Below are 19,752 nucleotides of genomic sequence, written 5' to 3'. Positions count from 1 at the left end.
TTTCTCCCCCCCTCTTTCTCCCCCCCTCTCTCTCTTACCCTCCTTCTCCCCCCCTCTTTCTCCCCCCCCTCTTTCTCCCCCCCCTCTTTCTCCCCCCCTCTTTCTCCCCCCCTTTTTCTCCCCCCCTCTCTCTCTTACCCTCCTCTCTCTCCCCCCTCTCTCTCCCCCCTCTATCTCCTCCCTTCTCTCTCCCCCCTCTCTCTCTCCCCCCTCTCTCTCTCCCCCCCTCTCTCTTCCCCCCCTCTCTCTCTCCCCCCCCCCCCTATCTCCCCTCTCTCGGTCTGTGTGTTATACACGGGTAGCGATCCCTCTGTGTTATGCACAGGTGGTCTCTGTGTGTGTGTGTTATACACACGCAGCAATCTGTGTGTGTTTTATACACAGGTAGCGGTCTCTGTATGTATGTTATACATGGGTGGTGGTCTCTGTGTGTTATACACAGGTAGCGGTGTCTCTGTGTGTTATACATGGGTAGCGGTCACTGGGTGTTATGCACGAGTAGCAATCTCTGTGTGTTATACACGTGTAGCAGTCTCTGTGTTATACACGGGTAGCAGTCTCTGTGTTATACACGGGTAGCGGTCTCTGTGTTATACACGGGTAGCGGTCTCTGTGTTATACACGGGTAGCGGTCTCTGTGTTATACACGGGTAGCGGTCTCTGTGTTATACACGGGTAGCGGTCTCTGTGTTATACACGGGTAGCGGTCTCTGTGTTATACACGGGTAGCGGTCTCTGTGTTATACACGTGTAGCGGTCTCTGTGTTATACACAGGTAGCGGTCTCTCTGTGTGTTATACATAGGTAGCGGTATCTGGATGTTATGCACGAGTAGCGATCTCTGTGTGTTATACACGGGTAGCGGTCTCTGTGTTATACACAGGTAGCGGTCTCTGTGTTATACACAGGTAGCGGTCTCTGTGTGTTATACACGGGTAGCGTCTCTGTGTGTTATACACGGGTAGCTGTCTCTCTGTGTTATACACGGGTAGCTGTCTCTCTGTGTTATACACGGGTAGCGGTCTCTCTGTGTGTTATACACGGGTAGTGGTCTCTGTGTGTTATACACGGGTAGTGGTCTCTCTGTGTGTTATACACGGGTAGCGGTCTCTCTGTGTGTTATACACGGGTAGCGGTCTCTGTGTGTTATACACGGGTAGCGGTCTCTCTGTGTGTTATACACGGGTAGCGGTCTCTCTGTGTGTTATACACGGGTAGCGGTCTCTCTGTGTGTTATACACGGGTAGCGGTCTCTCTGTGTGTTATACACAGGTCTCTCAGCCCCTCCCCCTGCAGGAAGTGTCTGCTCTGAATATTTCTGTGTCTGAATTGCATTGTATTACAGACGCTCACTGCCTGCGAGAGACGGGGGTGTGAGTACTGTGTGTGTGTATGTGTGAGTATTGTGTGTATGTATGTGTGAGTATTGTGTATGAGAGTATTGTGTCAGAGTACGGTGTGTGAATATTGTGTGTGTGAGTATTGTGTCAGAGTACGGTGTGTGAATATTGTGTGTGTGAGTATTGTGTCAGAGTACGGTGTGTGAATATTGTGTGTGTGAGTATTGTGTCAGTCTACTCTGTGTGCAAGTGAGTATTGTGTGTGGTGAGTATTGTCAGAATACTATGTGTGAGTATTGTGTCAGAGTACTGTGTGCGTACGAGAGCATTGCATCTGTGTGTTCAAACTCCATCTCTCTCTCCCTCTTTCTCTCCCTCTTTCTCTCTTCCCCTCTTCCCTCTCTCTTCCCCCCTCTCTTCCCCTCTTCCCTCTCTCTTCCCCCCTCTCTTTCCCTCTTCCCCCCTCTCTTTCCCTCTCCCCCCCTCTCTTTCCCTCTTCCCCCTCGTCTTTCCCTCTTCCCCCCTCTCTTTCCCTCTCCCCCCTCTCTTTCCCTCTCCCCCTTCTCTTTCCCTCTCCCCCCCTCTCTTTCCCTCTCCCCCCCTCTCTTTCCCTCTCCCCCCCCTCTCTTTCCCTCTCCCCCACTCTTTCCCTCTCCCCCCCTCTCTTTCCCTCTCCCCCCCTCTCTTTCCCTCTCCCCCCCTCTCTTTCCCTCTCCCCCCCTCTCTTTCCCCCTCTCTTTCCCTCTTCCCGCTCTCTTTCTCTCCCTCTTTTCCTCTCTCTCCTAGATCTGGCTACTGCCTGAACCCAGCGAGAAGCGGGGAGCAGAGACTGCAAACTGCAGAGCGCAGAGCGCAGAGAACGCAGAGCAGAGGTATGTGACAAGGGATGAGGGAATGTGTTGTGAGTGTGTGATTAGCGGTGTGTGAATATTTATCTCTTCCCCCCCAACATTCTCTACCCCCTCCTGCTCCCCACTCCCCCCCCCATTCTCTACCCCCTTCTGCTCCCCCACTCCCCCCCCCATTCTCTACCCCCTCCTGCTCTCCCACTCCCCCCCCATTCTCTACTATTCTTCCTCTCCCCCCATTCTTCCTTTCCCCCCCATTCTTCCTTTCCCCCCATTCTTCCTTTCCCCCCCATTCTTCCTTTCCCCCCATTCTTCCTTTCCCCCCATTCTTCCTCTCGCCCCCCGTTCTTCCTCTCGCCCCCCGTTCTTCCTCTCGCCCCCCGTTCTTCCTCTCGCCCCCGTTCTTCCTTTCCCCCCGTTCTTCCTCTCCCCCGTTCTTCCTCTCCCCCCGTTCTTCCTCCCGCCCCCGTTCTTCCTCCCGCCCCCGTTCTTCCTCCCGCCCCCGTTCTTCCTCCCGCCCCCGTTCTTCCTCCCGCCCCCGTTCTTCCTCCCGCCCCCGTTCTTCCTCCTCTCCCCCGTTCTTCCTCTCCCCCGTTCTTCCTCTCCCCCCGTTCTTCCTCCCGCCCCCGTTCTTCCTCCCGCCCCCGGTCTTCCTCCCGCCCCCGTTCTTCCTCCCGCCCCCGTTCTTCCTCCCGCCCCCGTTCTTCCTCCCGCCCCCGTTCTTCCTCCCGCCCCCGTTCTTCCTCCCGCCCCCCGTTCTTCCTCTCGCCCCCCGTTCTTCCTCTCCCCCCTGTTCTTCCTCTCCCCCCCGTTCTTCCTCCCCCCCCGTTCTTCCTCCCGCCCCTGTTCTTCCTCCCGCCCCCCGTTCTTCCTCCCGCCCCCCGTTCTTCCTCCCGCCCCCCCGTTCTTCCTCCCGCCCCCCCGTTCTTCCTCCCGCCCCCCCGTTCTTCCTCCCGCCCCCCCGTTCTTCCTCCCGCCCCCCCGTTCTTCCTCCCGCCCCCCCCGTTCTTCCTCCCGCCCCCCCCGTTCTTCCTCCCGCCCCCCCGTTCTTCCTCCCGCCCCCCCGTTCTTCCTCCCGCCCCCCGTTCTTCCTCCCGCCCCCCCCGTTCTTCCTCCCGCCCCCCCGTTCTTCCTCCTGCCCCCCCCGTTCTTCCTCCCGCCCCCCCGTTCTTCCTCTCGCGCCCCCATTATTCCTCCTCTCTATACTCTCTCTCTCTCTTCCCCTCTCTCTCTCTCCCCCCCTCTCCCTCTCCCCCTCTCTCCCTCTTCCCCCCCCTCTCTCCCCCTCTCCCTCTCCCCCTCTCCCCCTCTCCCTCTCCCCTTCTCCCTCTCCCCCTCTCCCTCTCCCCCTCTCCCTCTCCCTCTTCCCCCCCTCTCCTTCCCCCCCCCCCTCTCCCTCTCCCTCTCTCTCTTTCTGGGTAATGGTGCTCTGAGCTTAGTGTAAATAATACATTTAGTAGATCTGTACAGTGACTCATTCACTGTGTGTCTCTCCTTCACCTACAGTACTATTGTTTTTCTCACCCTTTTTCTTTCCCACTCTCTCTCCCGTTCTCCCTCCCACTGTCTCTCCTTTTCTCACACTTCCTCTTTCTCTTATCCTATCACACTTTCTCACACGTTCTCCCCCCCCCTCTGTCTCCTTTTTCTCTCTCCGCTCTCTCTCTCCCTCCTCTCTTTTTCCGTCCTCTTTTCACATCCTCTCTCCCCACCCTCTTTCTCTCTCTCACACATTTGTTCTGTCTCTCGCACGTTCTCTATCTCTCGCACGTTCTCTCTCTCTCGCACACGTTCTCTCTCTCGCACACGTTCTCTCTCTCGCACACGTTCTCTCTCTCGCACACGTTCTCTCTCTCGCACACGTTCTCTCTCTCGCACACGTTCTCTCTCTCGCACACGTTCACTCTCTCGCACACGTTCTCTCTCTCGCACACGTTCTCTCTCGCACACGTTCTCTCTTGTTCTCTCTCTTGTTCTCTCTCTTGTTCTCTCTCTCGTTCTCTCCCTCACACGTTCTCTCCCTCACACGTTCTCTCCCCAGAATGCTTGGCCCTGTTTTCCAGCTCCCTACGGTTCCACTGCAGACTTTGTCTGAGTTGGAGAGATTCTGTCTTCAGGAGATAGCTCTCCACAGACTGCAGGAGCGTGGACTGTGCTGTGACATCACACCAGGTGAGCAGACTGTGCTGTGACATCACACCAGGTGAGCAGACTGTACTGTGACATCACACCAGGAAGTTTAACAAAAGGAATTAGGGAGCCTCTCCCCTGCAGAATTTACAATTATAACTGGAATAATGGGAGAGTTGCAGAATACAATAGGAGAAAGTGCAGTGTAGAATATATTTGAGGGGACCAGTACGAGGAGAAGCCTCAGGCTCAAACTAACCATATGCTTCGCCGATGAGGTGAGCATTCTGTAGAGACCATTGGAGCAGAGAGGAGACAGCTTTGAGCAGAGCATAAGGAAAAAGAAGGGGTATATAGCAGAGATCAGAGCTGAGAGGGGCAGAACAATGTAGGGCCTTCCAGCCTCTCAGGTATATAGAGTCAACACTTAGTGCTGTTTTATTAGAATTTATTTTGTTTACACATAAGCGGTCTTATTTTAGAGGGTTTCTAAGTTAATGTTAAGTTTTATATCATTTCATTAAACATATATACTGTAGTGCGTCGCAATTTGGGAGGCTTTTTCTGTGGTACTTCTTTGTAGTGTTTATTTTGAGAGCCTTCCTGTCTCTCGCCTGTCTCCCCTAAAACCTATCCTAAACGCTGCTGCTAGAATCACTTTACTCTCTCCTAAATCTGTCTTGGCGCCTCTCCTGCTGAAATCCCTCTCCTGCTGAAATCCCTCTCCTGCTGAAATCCCTCTCCTGCTGAAATCCCTCTCCTGCCGAAATCCCTCTCCTGCTGAAATCCCTCTCCTGCCGAAATCCCTCTCCTGCTGAAATCCCTCTCCTGCCGAAATCCCTCTCCTGCTGAAATCCCTCTCCTGCTGAAATCCCTCTCCTGCCGAAATCCCTCTCCTGCTGAAATCCCTCTCCTGCCGAAATTCTCCTCCTCTCTTTAATGCCATTCAGCCCTCTGCCCATCCTTACATCTCAGCGCTAATCTCTCACTATACCCTATTCTGCCCGTCCTTACATCTCAGCGCTAATCTCTCACTATACCCTATTCTGCCCGTCCTTACATCTCAGCGCTAATCTCTCACTATACCCTATTCTGCCCGTCCTTACATCTCAGCGCTAATCTCTCACTATACCCTATTCTGCCCGTCCTTACATCTCAGCGCTAATCTCTCACTATACCCTATTCTGCCCGTCCTTACATCTCAGCGCTAATCTCTCACTATACCCTATTCTGCCCGTCCTTACATCTCAGCGCTAATCTCTCACTATACCCTATTCTGCCCGTCCTTACATCTCAGCGCTAATCTCTCACTATACCCTATTCTGCCCCTCCTTACATCTCAGCGCTAATCTCTCACTATACCCTATTCTGCCCGTCCTTACATCTCAGCGCTAATCTCTCACTATACCCTATTCTGCCCCTCCTTACATCTCAGCGCTAATCTCTCACTATACCCTATTCTGCCCGTCCTTACATCTCAGCGCTAATCTCTCACTATACCCTATTCTGCCCGTCCTTACAGCTCAGCGCTAATCTCTCACTATACCCTATTCTGCCCGTCCTTACACCTCAGCGCTAATCTCTCACTATACCCTATTCTGCCCGTCCTTACATCTCAGCGCTAATCTCTCACTATACCCTATTCTGCCTGTCCTTACATCTCAGCGCTAATCTCTCACTATACCCTATTCTGCCCGTCCTTACATCTCAGCGCTAATCTCTCACTATACCCTATTCTGCCCGTCCTTACATCTCAGCGCTAATCTCTCACTATACCCTATTCTGCCCGTCCTTACATCTCAGCGCTAATCTCTCACTATACCCTATTCTGCCCGTCCTTACATCTCAGCGCTAATCTCTCACTATACCCTATTCTGCCCGTCCTTACACCTCAGCGCTAATCTCTCACTATACCCTATTCTGCCCGTCCTTACATCTCAGCGCTAATCTCTCACTATACCCTATTCTGCCTGTCCTTACATCTCAGCGCTAATCTCTCACTATACCCTATTCTGCCCGTCCTTACATCTCAGCGCTAATCTCTCACTATACCCTATTCTGCCCGTCCTTACATCTCAGCGCTAATCTCTCACTATACCCTATTCTGCCCGTCCTTACATCTCAGCGCTAATCTCTCACTATACCCTATTCTGTCCGTCCTTACATCTCAGCGCTAATCTCTCACTATACCCTATTCTGGCCGTCCTTACATCTCAGCGCTAATCTCTCACTATACCCTATTCTGCCTGTCCTTACATCTCAGCGCTAATCTCTCACTATACCCTATTCTGCCTGTCCTTACATCTCAGCGCTAATCTCTCACTATACCCTATTCTGCCTGTCCTTACATCTCAGCGCTAATCTCTCACTATACCCTATTCTGCCCGTCCTTACATCTCAGCGCTAATCTCTCACTATACCCTATTCTGCCCGTCCGTACATCTCAGCGCTAATCTCTCACTATACCCTATTCTGCCCGTCCTTACATCTCAGCGCTAATCTCTCACTATACCCTATTCTGCCCGTCCTTACATCTCAGCGCTAATCTCTCACTATACCCTATTCTGCCTGTCCTTACATCTCAGCGCTAATCTCTCACTATACCCTATTCTGCCCGTCCTTACATCTCAGCGCTAATCTCTCACTATACCCTATTCTGCCCGTCCTTACATCTCAGCGCTAATCTCTCACTATACCCTATTCTGCCTGTCCTTACATCTCAGCGCTAATCTCTCACTATACCCTATTCTGCCCGTCCTTACATCTCAGCGCTAATCTCTCACTATACCCTATTCTGCCTGTCCTTACATCTCAGCGCTAATCTCTCACTATACCCTATTCTGCCTGTCCTTACATCTCAGCGCTAATCTCTCACTATACCCTATTCTGCCTGTCCTTACATCTCAGCGCTAATCTCTCACTATACCCTATTCTGCCTGTCCTTACATCTCAGCGCTAATCTCTCACTATACCCTATTCTGCCTGTCCTTACATCTCAGCGCTAATCTCTCACTATACCCTATTCTGCCCGTCCTTACATCTCAGCGCTAATCTCTCACTATACCCTATTCTGCCCGTCCTTACATCTCAGCGCTAATCTCTCACTATACCCTATTCTGCCCGTCCTTACATCTCAGCGCTAATCTCTCACTATACCCTATTCTGCCCGTCCTTACATCTCAGCGCTAATCTCTCACTATACCCTATTCTGCCCGTCCTTACATCTCAGCGCTAATCTCTCACTATACCCTATTCTGCCCGTCCTTACACCTCAGCGCTAATCTCTCACTATACCCTATTCTGCCCGTCCTTACATCTCAGTGCTAATCTCTCACTATACCCTATTCTGCCCGTCCTTACACCTCAGCGCTAATCTCTCACTATACCCTATTCTGCCCGTCCTTACATCTCAGCGCTAATCTCTCACTATACCCTATTCTGCCCGTCCTTACATCTCAGCGCTAATCTCTCACTATACCCTATTCTGCCCGTCCTTACATCTCAGCGCTAATCTCTCACTATACCCTATTCTGCCCGTCCTTACATCTCAGCGCTAATCTCTCACTATACCCTATTCTGCCCGTCCTTACATCTCAGCGCTAATCTCTCACTATACCCTATTCTGCCCGTCCTTACATCTCAGCGCTAATCTCTCACTATACCCTATTCTGCCCGTCCTTACATCTCAGCGCTAATCTCTCACTATACCCTATTCTGCCCGTCCTTACATCTCAGCGCTAATCTCTCACTATACCCTATTCTGCCCGTCCTTGCATCTCATACCTAATCTCTCACTATACCCTATTCTGCCCGTCCTTACATCTCATACCTAATCTCTCACTATACCCTATTCTGCCCGTCCTTACATCTCAGCGCTAATCTCTCACTATACCCTATTCTGCCCGTCCTTACATCTCAGCGCTAATCTCTCACTATACCCTATTCTGCCCGTCCTTACATCTCAGCGCTAATCTCTCACTATACCCTATTCTGCCCATCCTTACATCTCAGTGCTAATCTCTCACTATACCCTATTCTGCCCGTCCTTACATCTCAGCGCTAATCTCTCACTATACCCTATTCTGCCCGTCCTTACATCTCAGCGCTAATCTCTCACTATACCCTATTCTGCCCGTCCTTACATCTCAGCGCTAATCTCTCACTATACCCTATTCTGCCCGTCCTTACATCTCAGCGCTAATCTCTCACTATACCCTATTCTGCCCGTCCTTACATCTCAGCGCTAATCTCTCACTATACCCTATTCTGCCTGTCCGTACATCTCAGCGCTAATCTCTCACTATACCCTATTCTGCCCGTCCTTACAGCTCAGCGCTAATCTCTCACTATACCCTATTCTGCCCGTCCTTACATCTCAGCGCTAATCTCTCACTATACCCTATTCTGCCCGTCCTTACATCTCAGCGCTAATCTCTCACTATACCCTATTCTGCCCGTCCTTACATCTCAGCGCTAATCTCTCACTATACCCTATTCTGCCCGTCCTTACACCTCAGCGCTAATCTCTCACTATACCCTATTCTGCCCGTCCTTACACCTCAGCGCTAATCTCTCACTATACCCTATTCTGCCCGTCCTTACACCTCAGCGCTAATCTCTCACTATACCCTATTCTGCCCGTCCTTACATCTCAGCGCTAATCTCTCACTATACCCTATTCTGCCCGTCCTTACACCTCAGCGCTAATCTCTCACTATACCCTATTCTGCCCGTCCTTACATCTCAGCGCTAATCTCTCACTATACCCTATTCTGCCCGTCCTTACATCTCAGCGCTAATCTCTCACTATACCCTATTCTGCCCGTCCTTACATCTCAGCGCTAATCTCTCACTATACCCTATTCTGCCTGTCCTTACATCTCAGCGCTAATCTCTCACTATACCCTATTCTGCCTGTCCTTACATCTCAGCGCTAATCTCTCACTATACCCTATTCTGCCCGTCCTTACATCTCAGCGCTAATCTCTCACTATACCCTATTCTGCCCCTCCTTACATCTCAGCGCTAATCTCTCACTATACCCTATTCTGCCCGTCCTTACACCTCAGCGCTAATCTCTCACTATACCCTATTCTGCCCGTCCTTACATCTCAGCGCTAATCTCTCACTATACCCTATTCTGCCCGTCCTTACATCTCAGCGCTAATCTCTCACTATACCCTATTCTGCCCGTCCTTACACCTCAGCGCTAATCTCTCACTATACCCTATTCTGCCCGTCCTTACATCTCAGCGCTAATCTCTCACTATACCCTATTCTGCCCGTCCTTACATCTCAGCGCTAATCTCTCACTATACCCTATTCTGCCCGTCCTTACATCTCAGCGCTAATCTCTCACTATACCCTATTCTGCCCGTCCTTACATCTCAGCGCTAATCTCTCACTATACCCTATTCTGCCCGTCCTTACATCTCAGCGCTAATCTCTCACTATACCCTATTCTGCCCGTCCTTACACCTCAGCGCTAATCTCTCACTATACCCTATTCTGCCCGTCCTTACACCTCATACCTAATCTCTCACTATACCCTATTCTGCCCGTCCTTACATCTCATACCTAATCTCTCACTATACCCTATTCTGCCCCTCCTTACATCGCAGCCCTAATATCTCATTATACACCTGCCCGACTCTTCTGCTGAAGGATGTCTTCTGCCTACCCCTTTTGTATCTAAAGTCCTCTCCTACCTAAAACCTTTCTCGCTTTCTTTCTGCCCCACACACCCTTTCCCTCAGTTTCCGAGACGCACCCTCTCTCTCCACCTTCAAGGCCCGTCTCAAAACTCACCTCTTTAACAAAGCATTTCAGTATCTCCAAAGTATTCACCCCTTGCAGACACACTTATCACAACACCATCCTACTGTATCTGTAAGTTATCCCTACAAACCACTTGGACCATAAGCTTTTCAGGGGCAGGGACTCCCTAATGTTTGAAGAGCTTATTCCCATTATTTTGTCTTGTGTATAACTGCTGTGAAACGCTACATACATGGATGCTGCTCTATCTAAATAGTGATGTACAAACACCCAGTTTTAGACATGTTAAGTTTCGGGCGATGGAGGATCATCCAGCCTGAGATGGAGACCATCAGTGACTTGTGACTGGATGTCAGACGTAAGCTCGGGGTAGAAAGATACAGTTTTGCCGTCGTCAGAATAGAGGAGATATTTGAAGCCAAAAGTGGCTATTGCCAAGTGAGAGTGTAAATAGAGAGGAAGAAAGTGGTCCTGGGACAATGCCCAACAGATAGAGCCCCGAGGCACGCCTAACAGATAGAGCCCCGAGGCACGCCTAACAGATAGAGCCCCGAGGCACGCCCAACAGATAGAGCCCAGGGGCACGCCCAACAGATAGAGCCCCGAGGCACGCCCAACAGGTAGAGCCCCGAGGCACGCCCAACAGGTAGAGCCCCGAGGCACGCCCAACAGATAGAGCCCCGAGGCACGCCCAACAGATAGAGCCCCGAGGCACGCCCAACAGGTAGAGCCCCGAGGCACGCCCAACAGATAGAGCCCCGAGGCACGCCCAACAGGTAGAGCCCCAAGGCACGCCCAACAGATAGAGCCCCGAGGCACGCCCAACAGATAGAGCTCTGTTGCACGCCCAACAGATAGAGCTGAGGCACGCCCAACAGATAGAGCTCTGTTGCACGCCTGAGGCACGCCCAACAGATAGAGCCCAGGTGCACGCCCAACAGGTAGAGCCCCGAGGCACGCCCAACAGATAGAGCCCCGAGGCACGCGCAACAGATAGAGCCTCGAGGCACGCGAGGCAGGTAGAGCCCCGAGGCACGCCCAACAGATAGAGCCCTGAGACACGCCCAACATATAGAGCCCCGAGGCACGCCCAACAGATAGAGCCCCGAGGCACGCCCAACAGATAGAACCCCGAGGCACGCCCAACAGGTAGAGCCTCGAGGCACGCCCAACAGGTAGAGCCCCGAGGCACGCCCAACAGGTAGAGCCCCGAGGCACGCCCAACAGGTAGAGCCCCGAGGCACGCCCAACAGGTAGAGCCCCGGGGCACGCCCAACAGGTAGAGCCCCGGGGCACGCCCAACAGGTAGAGCCCCGGGGCACGCCCAACAGGTAGGGCCCCGGGGCACGCCCAACAGGTAGGGCCCCGGGGCACGCCCAACAGGTAGAGCCCCGGGGCACGCCCAACAGATAGAGCCCCGAGGCACGCCCAACAGATGGAGCCCAGGGGCACGCCCAACAGGTGGAGCCCCGGGGCACGCCCAACAGATGGAGCCTAGGGGCACGCCCTACAGGTAGAGACCCGTGGCACGCCCAACAGGTAGAGCCCCGAGGCACGCCCAACAGGTAGAGCCCCGAGGCACGTCCAACAGGTAGAGCCCCGAGGCACGCCCAACAGGTAGAGCCCCGAGGCACGCCCAACAGTTAGAGCCCCGAGGCACGCCCAACAGGCAGAGCCCCGAGGCACGTCCAACAGGCAGAGCCCCGAGGCACGTCCAACAGGCAGAGCCCCGAGGCACGCCCAACAGGTAGAGCCCCGAGGCACGCCCAACAGGTAGATCCCCGAGGCACGCCCAACAGGTAGAGCCCCGGGGCACGCCCAACAGGTAGAGCCCCGAGGCACGCCCAACAGGTAGAGCCCCGGGGCACACCCAACAGATAGAGCCCCGGGAGGCACGTCCGACGGACAGAGCCCTGGGGGCACTCCCGGCGGACAGGTTAAGCAGGACGGGAGAAGAGGAAGAGCTAGCAATGTAGCCACTGAAGGAGCAGTTAGAAAGATAAGAGGAGTACAAGGAACAGATACAAATAGAGTAGGAGGAGTGGTGAACAGTGTTACAAGCAGCACCGAGGTCAAGCAAAATTACAAGGGGGTAGAGCTCTTGTACCTTAGCAGTGTAGAGACCATGCATGTTATTATGTCTCTCTGCGTGTTATTGTATCGCTCTGCGTGTTATTATGTCTCTCTGCATGTTATTGTATCGCTCTGCGTGTTATTATGTCTCTCTGCATGTTATTGTATCGCTCTGCGTGTTATTGTATCGCTCTGCGTGTTATTATGTCTCTGCGTGTTATTATATCACTCTGCGTGTTATTGTATCGCTCTGCGTGTTATTGTATCGCTCTGCATGTTATTGTATCGCTCTGCGTGTTATTGTATCGCTCTGTGTGTTATTATACCCCTCTGCGTGTTATTATAGCACTCTGCGTGCTATTAAATAAAATCAAATCAGCTTTATTGGCATGACGAAAGAACATTTCAGTATTGCCAAAGCGTGAATAATAGGGGGTGGGGGACAATAATTACACGAATACTAGGGGGTAGGGTATAATGATTGCACGGTATATGGGTAACAGTTTCGCACAGGGGTGTAGGGGTTAGTGGACGTCTCTCAGCTTGTGGCAGGTGCTGATATAGTGTGCTATTATATCACTCTGCGTGCTATATGGCTCTGTGCACGTTGTTGTATTACTTCTCAACGCTGTAGCTGTTCCCCTGGCAGTGAAGAGGTTGCTGTTTTAACATGTCAGACATCTGGGGTCTATAAACCCCTGGAGTGGGGGAAGTGGCTGAGGGGGGTGGGGTGGCCCGGGGTGGTGACACACAGGGGAGGGGGGGGCACAGGGTTGGGGGGGGGGGGGGCACAGGGTTGGGGGGATGTGGCAGATGGGGGGGGGGTCACTTTCCCAGGCTGGGAGGAAATTAATGTTTATTTTGGGATTAATCATGGAATGTGAAGCTCCAGCCAGAGACAGCTATATGTCCTCGAGGTTATACAGCTCTGCATCCCAGACACAGATACATGTCCTAGAGGTGCTGACCTGTGCACCCTGCGAACTGTCCAGTCCTAGAGGTTCCACGCTGCTTGCTTCTCTCAAATTGAACTGTTTATATTTACAATTTATATTGTAGATTTGCTAAAGAGAAAGAAATCTGTGCGGCGGAGGCTGGATAAAAGAGGTACCGACTATAGAGTGCCCCCTGTATATAACACACTCGCCTGTATGTAGTGCCCCCATATATAATGCACCCAAATGTATATAATGTACCTGCCTGTGTATAGTGCCCATCTGTATGTAACCCACCTGCCTGTATATAGGAAACCCCTGTATATAACACACCGGCCTGTATACAGTGCTCCCCTGTATATAACGCAGCCACCTGTATATAGCACCTCCTTGTATATAACGCACCTCTGTATATAGTGCTTCCCTGTATATAATGTACCTGTCTGTATATAGTGCCCGCTGTATATAACGCACCTGCCTGTATATAGTGCTCCCCTATAAATAAAGAACCCCCTGTATATAATGCGCCCTGCTGTATTTAACACACTGGTCTGTATGTAATGTGCCCTGCTATATATAGTGCAGTCCCCTGTATATAATGCCCCCCATTATAAGGACACCTACCTGTTAATACAACACGTCCTTTGATGTTTTACCGCCTTGATTTTACTATTTTTTCAATGTATATGAACAAACACTTTCTCCCTCTCCTTCTCCCCCCACGTCCCCCGCTCACCCCCCTCACCCATCTCTCTCCCCCCTCACCCATCTCTCTCCCCCCTCCTCCTCCCACCTTTCCCTCCCCCTCCCTCTCCCCTCCTCCTCCCCCACTCGCCCTCCTCACCCCTCCCTCTCCCCCTCCTAGCTTTCCCCCCCTCCCTTCACCCTCTCTCCCCCCCTCCCTTCACCCTCTCTCCCCCCCTCCCTTCACCCTCTCCCCCCCTCCCTTCACCCTCTCTCCCCCCCTCCCTTCACCCTCTCTCCCCCCCTCCCTTCATCTTCTCTCCCCCCCCTCCCTTCACCTTCTCTCCCCCCCCTCCCTTCACCTTCTCTCCCCCCCCTCCCTTCACCTTCTCTCCCCCTTCGTCCCTCTCACTCTCCCCACTCCCTTTCACTCTCCCCCCTCCCTTCCACTCTCTCCCTCCTGCCCTCCCTCTCCTCCCCCATTAGCAGTCTTGCTTTAACATTCTGATTGTGATACGTTCTTTCGTTGTATTATTTGTTTGGAAAGCTATAATAAACACGCCACCCCTTTTATAAGAACACCCTGTTGTTAAAACACACAGCTTATATACCACCCCGCACCGTGTCCTTGCCGTGTCCCCACAGACTGTCCCCTCAGGGTGTTCGGGGTCCCTCTGTCCCATGTCATCGCTCAGGACTGCACGGAGCGTCAGCGCGTCTCTGCTGTGCGGCACCGCCGGTTCTGCGACGAGGTGGAGAGCAGCGTTCTCAGCTTCCTGGTGACCACACAGCGTGTGCCCTCCCGAAGACATGGCCACATCCTGGGGACATCGCTGGAGCTGACAGCGGAGCCACTGTCACCGACATTCAGGGACAGCATAACACGGGAGCGCAGGAGGGTGAGGAGGGTGAGTGGGGGGTGGAGGGGGAACCTGTGCAGGGGACAGTGTGTGTATGCGAGGGAGCACAAGTCACTCACCTCTCTCTCTGCTAACACTGCACCCTGCACTCACCTCTCCCTCTGCTAACACTGTTACCCTGCACTCACCTCTCTCTCTGCTAACACTGCACCCTGCACTCACCTCTCCCTCTGCTAACACTGCACCCTGCACTCACCTCTCCCTCTGCTAACACTGCACCCTGCACTCACCTCTCCCTCTGCTAACACGGTTACCCTGCACTCACCTCTCTCTCTGCTAACACTGCACCCTGCGCTCACCTCTCCCTCTGCTAACACTGTTACCCTGCACTCACCTCTCTCTCTGCTAACACTGTTACCCTGCACTCACCTCTCTCTCTGCTAACACTGCACCCACCTCTCTCTCTGCTAACACTGCACCCTGCACTCACCTCTTCCTCTGCTAACACTGCACCCTGCACTCACCTCTCTCTGCTAACATTGCACACTGCACTCACCTCTCCCTCTGCTAACACTGCACCCTGCACTCACCTCTCCCTCTGCTAACACTGCACCCTGCACTCACCTCTCTCTCTGCTATCACTGCACCCTGTGCTCCCTTCTCCCTCTGCTGACACTGCACCCTGCGCTCCCCTCTCTCTTTGCTAACACTGCACCCTGCGCTCCCCTCTCTCTCCCTCTGCTAACACTGCACCCTGCGCTCCCCTCTCTCTCCCTCTGCTAACACTGCACCCTGCGCTCCCCTCTCTCTCCCTCTGCTAACACTGCACATTGCGCTCCCCTCTCTCTCTGCTAACACTGTACCCTGCGCTCCCCTCTCCCTCTGCTGACACTGCACCCTGCGCTTCCCTCTCCCTCTGCTAGCACTGCACCCTGCGCTCCCTCTGCTAGCACTGCACCCTGCGCTTCCTCTCCCTCTGTTAACACTGCACCCTGCACTCCCTCTCCCTCTGCTAGCACTCCACCCTGCACTACCCTCTCCCTCTGCTAGCACTGCACCCTGCGCTCCCCTCTCCTGCTAGCACTGCACCCTGCGCTCCCTCTCTCTCTCTGCTAGCACTGCACCCTGCGCTCCCTCTGCTAGCACTGCACCCTGCGCTCCCTCTTCCTCTGCTAGCACTGCACCCTGCGCTCCCCTCTCCCTCTGCTAGCACTGCACCCTGCGCTCTCCGTTCTCTCTCCTTTAGTACGTTTCCCAGAAGTAGAATATTAAATCCCTCAGGTTTCAGAGGAATGTTATTTATTGAATGAATTTGACAGTGAATATGGGGACAGGAAATCGGATCCAGACGCTGCTGACGAGTGTTACAGTATCAGGGGACAGCGTCATATCCCAACTGTCACATTTATTGGATATTTCACGTGTGACGTGAGCTCCTTATACAGGAAAAGAGAACGGAATATCGCTCCCTATAACTCCCCACATTACCCCATATATCGCTCCCTATAACTCCCCACATTACCCCATATAACGCTCCCTTTAACTCCTCATATTACCCCATATATCGCTCCCTATAACTCCTCATATTACCCCATATAACGCTCCCTATAACTCCTCATATTACCCCGTATAACTGCTCCCTGTAATTCCTCCTATTGCCCCAAATAACCTGTCCCTATAACTCCTACTGCCCCATATAATCTCTCCCTAGAATCCCTCATATTACCCCATATAACCGCTCCCTATAACTCCTCCTATTGCCCCATATAACCGCTCCCTATAACTCCTCCTATTACCCCATATAACCGCTCCCTATAACTCCTCCTATTGCCCCATATAACCTCTCCCTATAACTTCTCCTATTACCCCATATAACCCCTCCCAATAACTCCTCCTACTGCCCCATATAATCTCTCCCTAGAATTCCTCATATTACCCCATATAACTGCTTCCAATTGCCATGGTATATAATTGCCCTGCATGTCCCCTGCCATGGTATATAATTGCCCCGTGTGTCCCCTGCCATGGTATATAATTTCCCTGCATGTCCCCTTCCATGGTATATAATTGCCCCATGTGTCCCCTGCCTTGGTATATAATTGCCTTGCATGTCCCCTGCCTTGGTATATAATTGCCCTGCACCCCCCCTGCCATGGTATATAATTACCCCGTGTGTCCCCTGCCATGGTATTTAATTGCCCTGCATGTCCCCTGCCATGGTATATAATTGCCCCGTGTGTCCCCTGCCATGATATTTAATTGCCCTGCATGTCCACTGCCATGGTATATAGTTGCCCTGTGTGTCCCCTGCCTTGGTATATAATTGCCCTGCATGTCCCCTGCCATGGTATATAATTGCCCCGTGTGTCCCCTGCCATGATATTTAATTGCCCTGCATGTCCACTGCCATGGTATATAGTTGCCCTGTGTGTCCCCTGACTTGGTATATAATTGCCCTGCATGTCCCCTGCCATGGTATATAATTGCCCCGTGTGTCCACCGGCCACGGTATGTAATGCCCTGTGTGTGCCCTGCAGGGGGCCCTCTCCGTGGACTCGATCACGGAGCTGGATGACAGTAACGCCCGTCTCCTGGAGGCTCTGCACTTGTCACATCCCGCGGAGCTGCAGAACCACAGGGAGGAGCAGAGCTCACGGCTCAGTCTGAATCCCATCTACAGGCAGGTGCCACGGATCGTGGAGAGGTGCTGCAGTCACATCGAGAGCTACGGTGAGGGCGGGGGACACACGGGGGGGGGGGGGGCACGTCACGGGATACAGGGAGGCACCTGCAGGGGTTAGGGGAGTCGATACAGTGAGAAACATCAAGAGATACAGTGAGACACGGGGGGACACGGGGGGACAGACGGGCACATCAGGAGACACAGGGAGAGGGACACATCAGGAGTCACGGGGAGGGACACATCAGGAGACACAGGGAGAGGGACACATCAGGAGACACAGGGAGAGGGACACATCAGGAGACACAGGGAGAGGGACACATCAGGAGACACAGGGAGAGGGACACATCAGGAGACACAGGGAGAGGGACACATCAGGAGTCACGGGGAGGGACACATCAGGAGTCACGGGGAGGGACACAGGAGTCACGGGGAGGGACACATCAGGAGTCACGGGGAGGGACACAGGAGTCACGGGGAGGGACACATCAGGAGTCACGGGGAGGGACACAGGAGTCACGGGGAGGGACACATCAGGAGTCACGGGGAGGGACACATCAGGAGTCACGGGGAGGGACACAGGAGTCACGGGGAGGGACACATCAGGAGTCACAGGGAGGGACACATCAGGGGTCACGGGGAGGGACACATCTGGAGTCACGGGGAGGGACACATCTGGAGTCACGGGGAGGGACACAGGAGACACGGGGGAGGGACACACACCAATAGCCACAGTGAGATGAGGGGGAGAAAGGGGGCCACATTGAGAGCCATGGTGACACGGGGGGGGGGGGGGTGGAATGTGAAACACAGGAACCAGGGAACAGAGATTACATCTAGAGCCATGAGATATGGGAGAGTAGGGGGGGGGGGGCAAGAGGACACATCAAGAGTCACGGCGACACCCAGAGGTAGGGGCAGAGAGACAACTTGAGAGCCACGTGAGACACGGATTGGCTGAACACAGGAACACAACGAGGGACACGAGGGACTGATCGAGAGTCGTGACAGGACACGGCGTACGGAAACACACACGTCACGTGGAAAGCCACAGTGACAGTGGCACCGATGTCATATCATGAACCACAGTGAAACACAAGGAGAGGGGACCAGGTGACCGGTGACATGCTTAGTGCTGGAGGAAGGTGATGTGGTGACAGACTGTGGGACCTCGGGACTGTGACACCGTGACATACAGGACCTCGGTAGGGTGACACGGAGACAGAAGGCACCTCCCAGTAAGGGGACAATGCCACAGTGACTTCCTGATGCCGGGACACAGTGACATGGTGACATCACTTGCTGAGTGTGTCTTTGCTGACACGTTGACGGTGACACGGATGCAAGGACATGCTGGTGCGATGACTCGGTGACACAATGGCGCGGTGACACCAGATTTTATGTTCCAGGGCTTCAGACAGTTGGAATTTTCCGCGTCGGGAGCTCGAAGAAAAGAGTCCAACAGGTACACGTGTTATACGGAGGTACAGAGTGTTACATGGAGCCATACAGAGTATTATGCGGAGATATAAGGTGTTATAGAAAGGTCCAGGGTGTTATATAGAGGTACAGGGACAGGGTCTGATAGAAAGGCCCAGGGTCTGATAGAAAGGCCCAGGATGTTAGACAGTGCCCAGGGTGTTATACACATGTTCAGGATGTAATACAGATGTACAGGGTGTTATACAGAGGTGCAAGGTGCTCGAGAGGTACAGGTTGTTATACAAGGGTAAAGGGCATTATACAGAGGCACAGGATGTTATAGATAGGTACAGAACGTTATACGGGGTGTTTATAACAAGGTCCTCCTGTCTCAGCTGCGGGAGGAGTTTGACCTGGGAGGTGACAAGTTCCTCGGCGAGGACACATGTGTACATGACGTGTCCGCTCTGCTCAAACAATTCCTGCGGGAGCTGCCAGACCCCGTGCTGCCCCGGGAGCTGTATCCAGCGTTTATATACACAGCGGGTAAATATACCGGGCGGGTAAATATCCAGGGAAAATATACCGGGGCGGGTAAATATACCGGGGTAGGTAAATATCCAGGGAAAATATACCGGGGCGGGTAAATATCCAGGGTAAATATACCGGGGTGAGTAAATATACCGGGGTGAGTAAATATCCAGGATAAATATACCGGGGCGGGTAAATATACCGGGGTGAGTAAATATCCAGGATAAATATACCGGGGTGAGTAAATATCCAGGATAAATATACCGGGGTGGATAAATATCCAGTATGTATGTATGTATGTATACATATATACACACACTCTGCGGGTAAAATATATATTTTGCGGGTGAATATCCAATGTTTATATACACTGCGGGTAAATATCTGTGCGTGTGTGTGTGTGTATATATGTATATGTATATATATATATATATATATATATATATATATATATATATATATATATATAGT

At 52.8% G+C, this 19,752-nt stretch overlaps 1 protein-coding gene across 3 annotated transcripts in view; it reads left to right on the top strand.

Annotated features, from left to right (window-relative positions):
* The first annotated feature begins 510 nt into the window (after positions 1-510).
* The window catches only part of ARHGAP36 (Rho GTPase activating protein 36), a 51,356-nt gene continuing 32,114 nt past the window's right edge, over positions 511-19,752 (top strand). Inside the window, exons 1-8 of one of the 3 annotated variants that reach the window (XM_075573089.1) lie at positions 511-1,373; positions 2,127-2,212; positions 4,230-4,360; positions 13,229-13,276; positions 14,434-14,696; positions 17,186-17,378; positions 18,738-18,793; positions 19,146-19,296. In XM_075573089.1, the coding sequence (XP_075429204.1) occupies positions 4,231-4,360; positions 13,229-13,276; positions 14,434-14,696; positions 17,186-17,378; positions 18,738-18,793; positions 19,146-19,296 (841 nt within the window). In that variant the 5' untranslated portion in view covers positions 511-1,373; positions 2,127-2,212; position 4,230. Of the gene's footprint in view, positions 1,374-2,126; positions 2,213-3,854; positions 4,361-13,228; positions 13,277-14,433; positions 14,697-17,185; positions 17,379-18,737; positions 18,794-19,145; positions 19,297-19,752 lie in introns of those variants that run through there. The other 2 variants (XM_075573091.1, XM_075573090.1) reach the window with 2 other exon arrangements.

This window comes from Ascaphus truei, chromosome 16 (genome assembly GCF_040206685.1).
Source record: "Ascaphus truei isolate aAscTru1 chromosome 16, aAscTru1.hap1, whole genome shotgun sequence".
NCBI lineage: Eukaryota > Metazoa > Chordata > Amphibia > Anura > Ascaphidae > Ascaphus > Ascaphus truei.
Note: the sequence above shows the minus strand (reverse complement) of the source record. Positions and strands in the feature narration are given on the sequence as shown.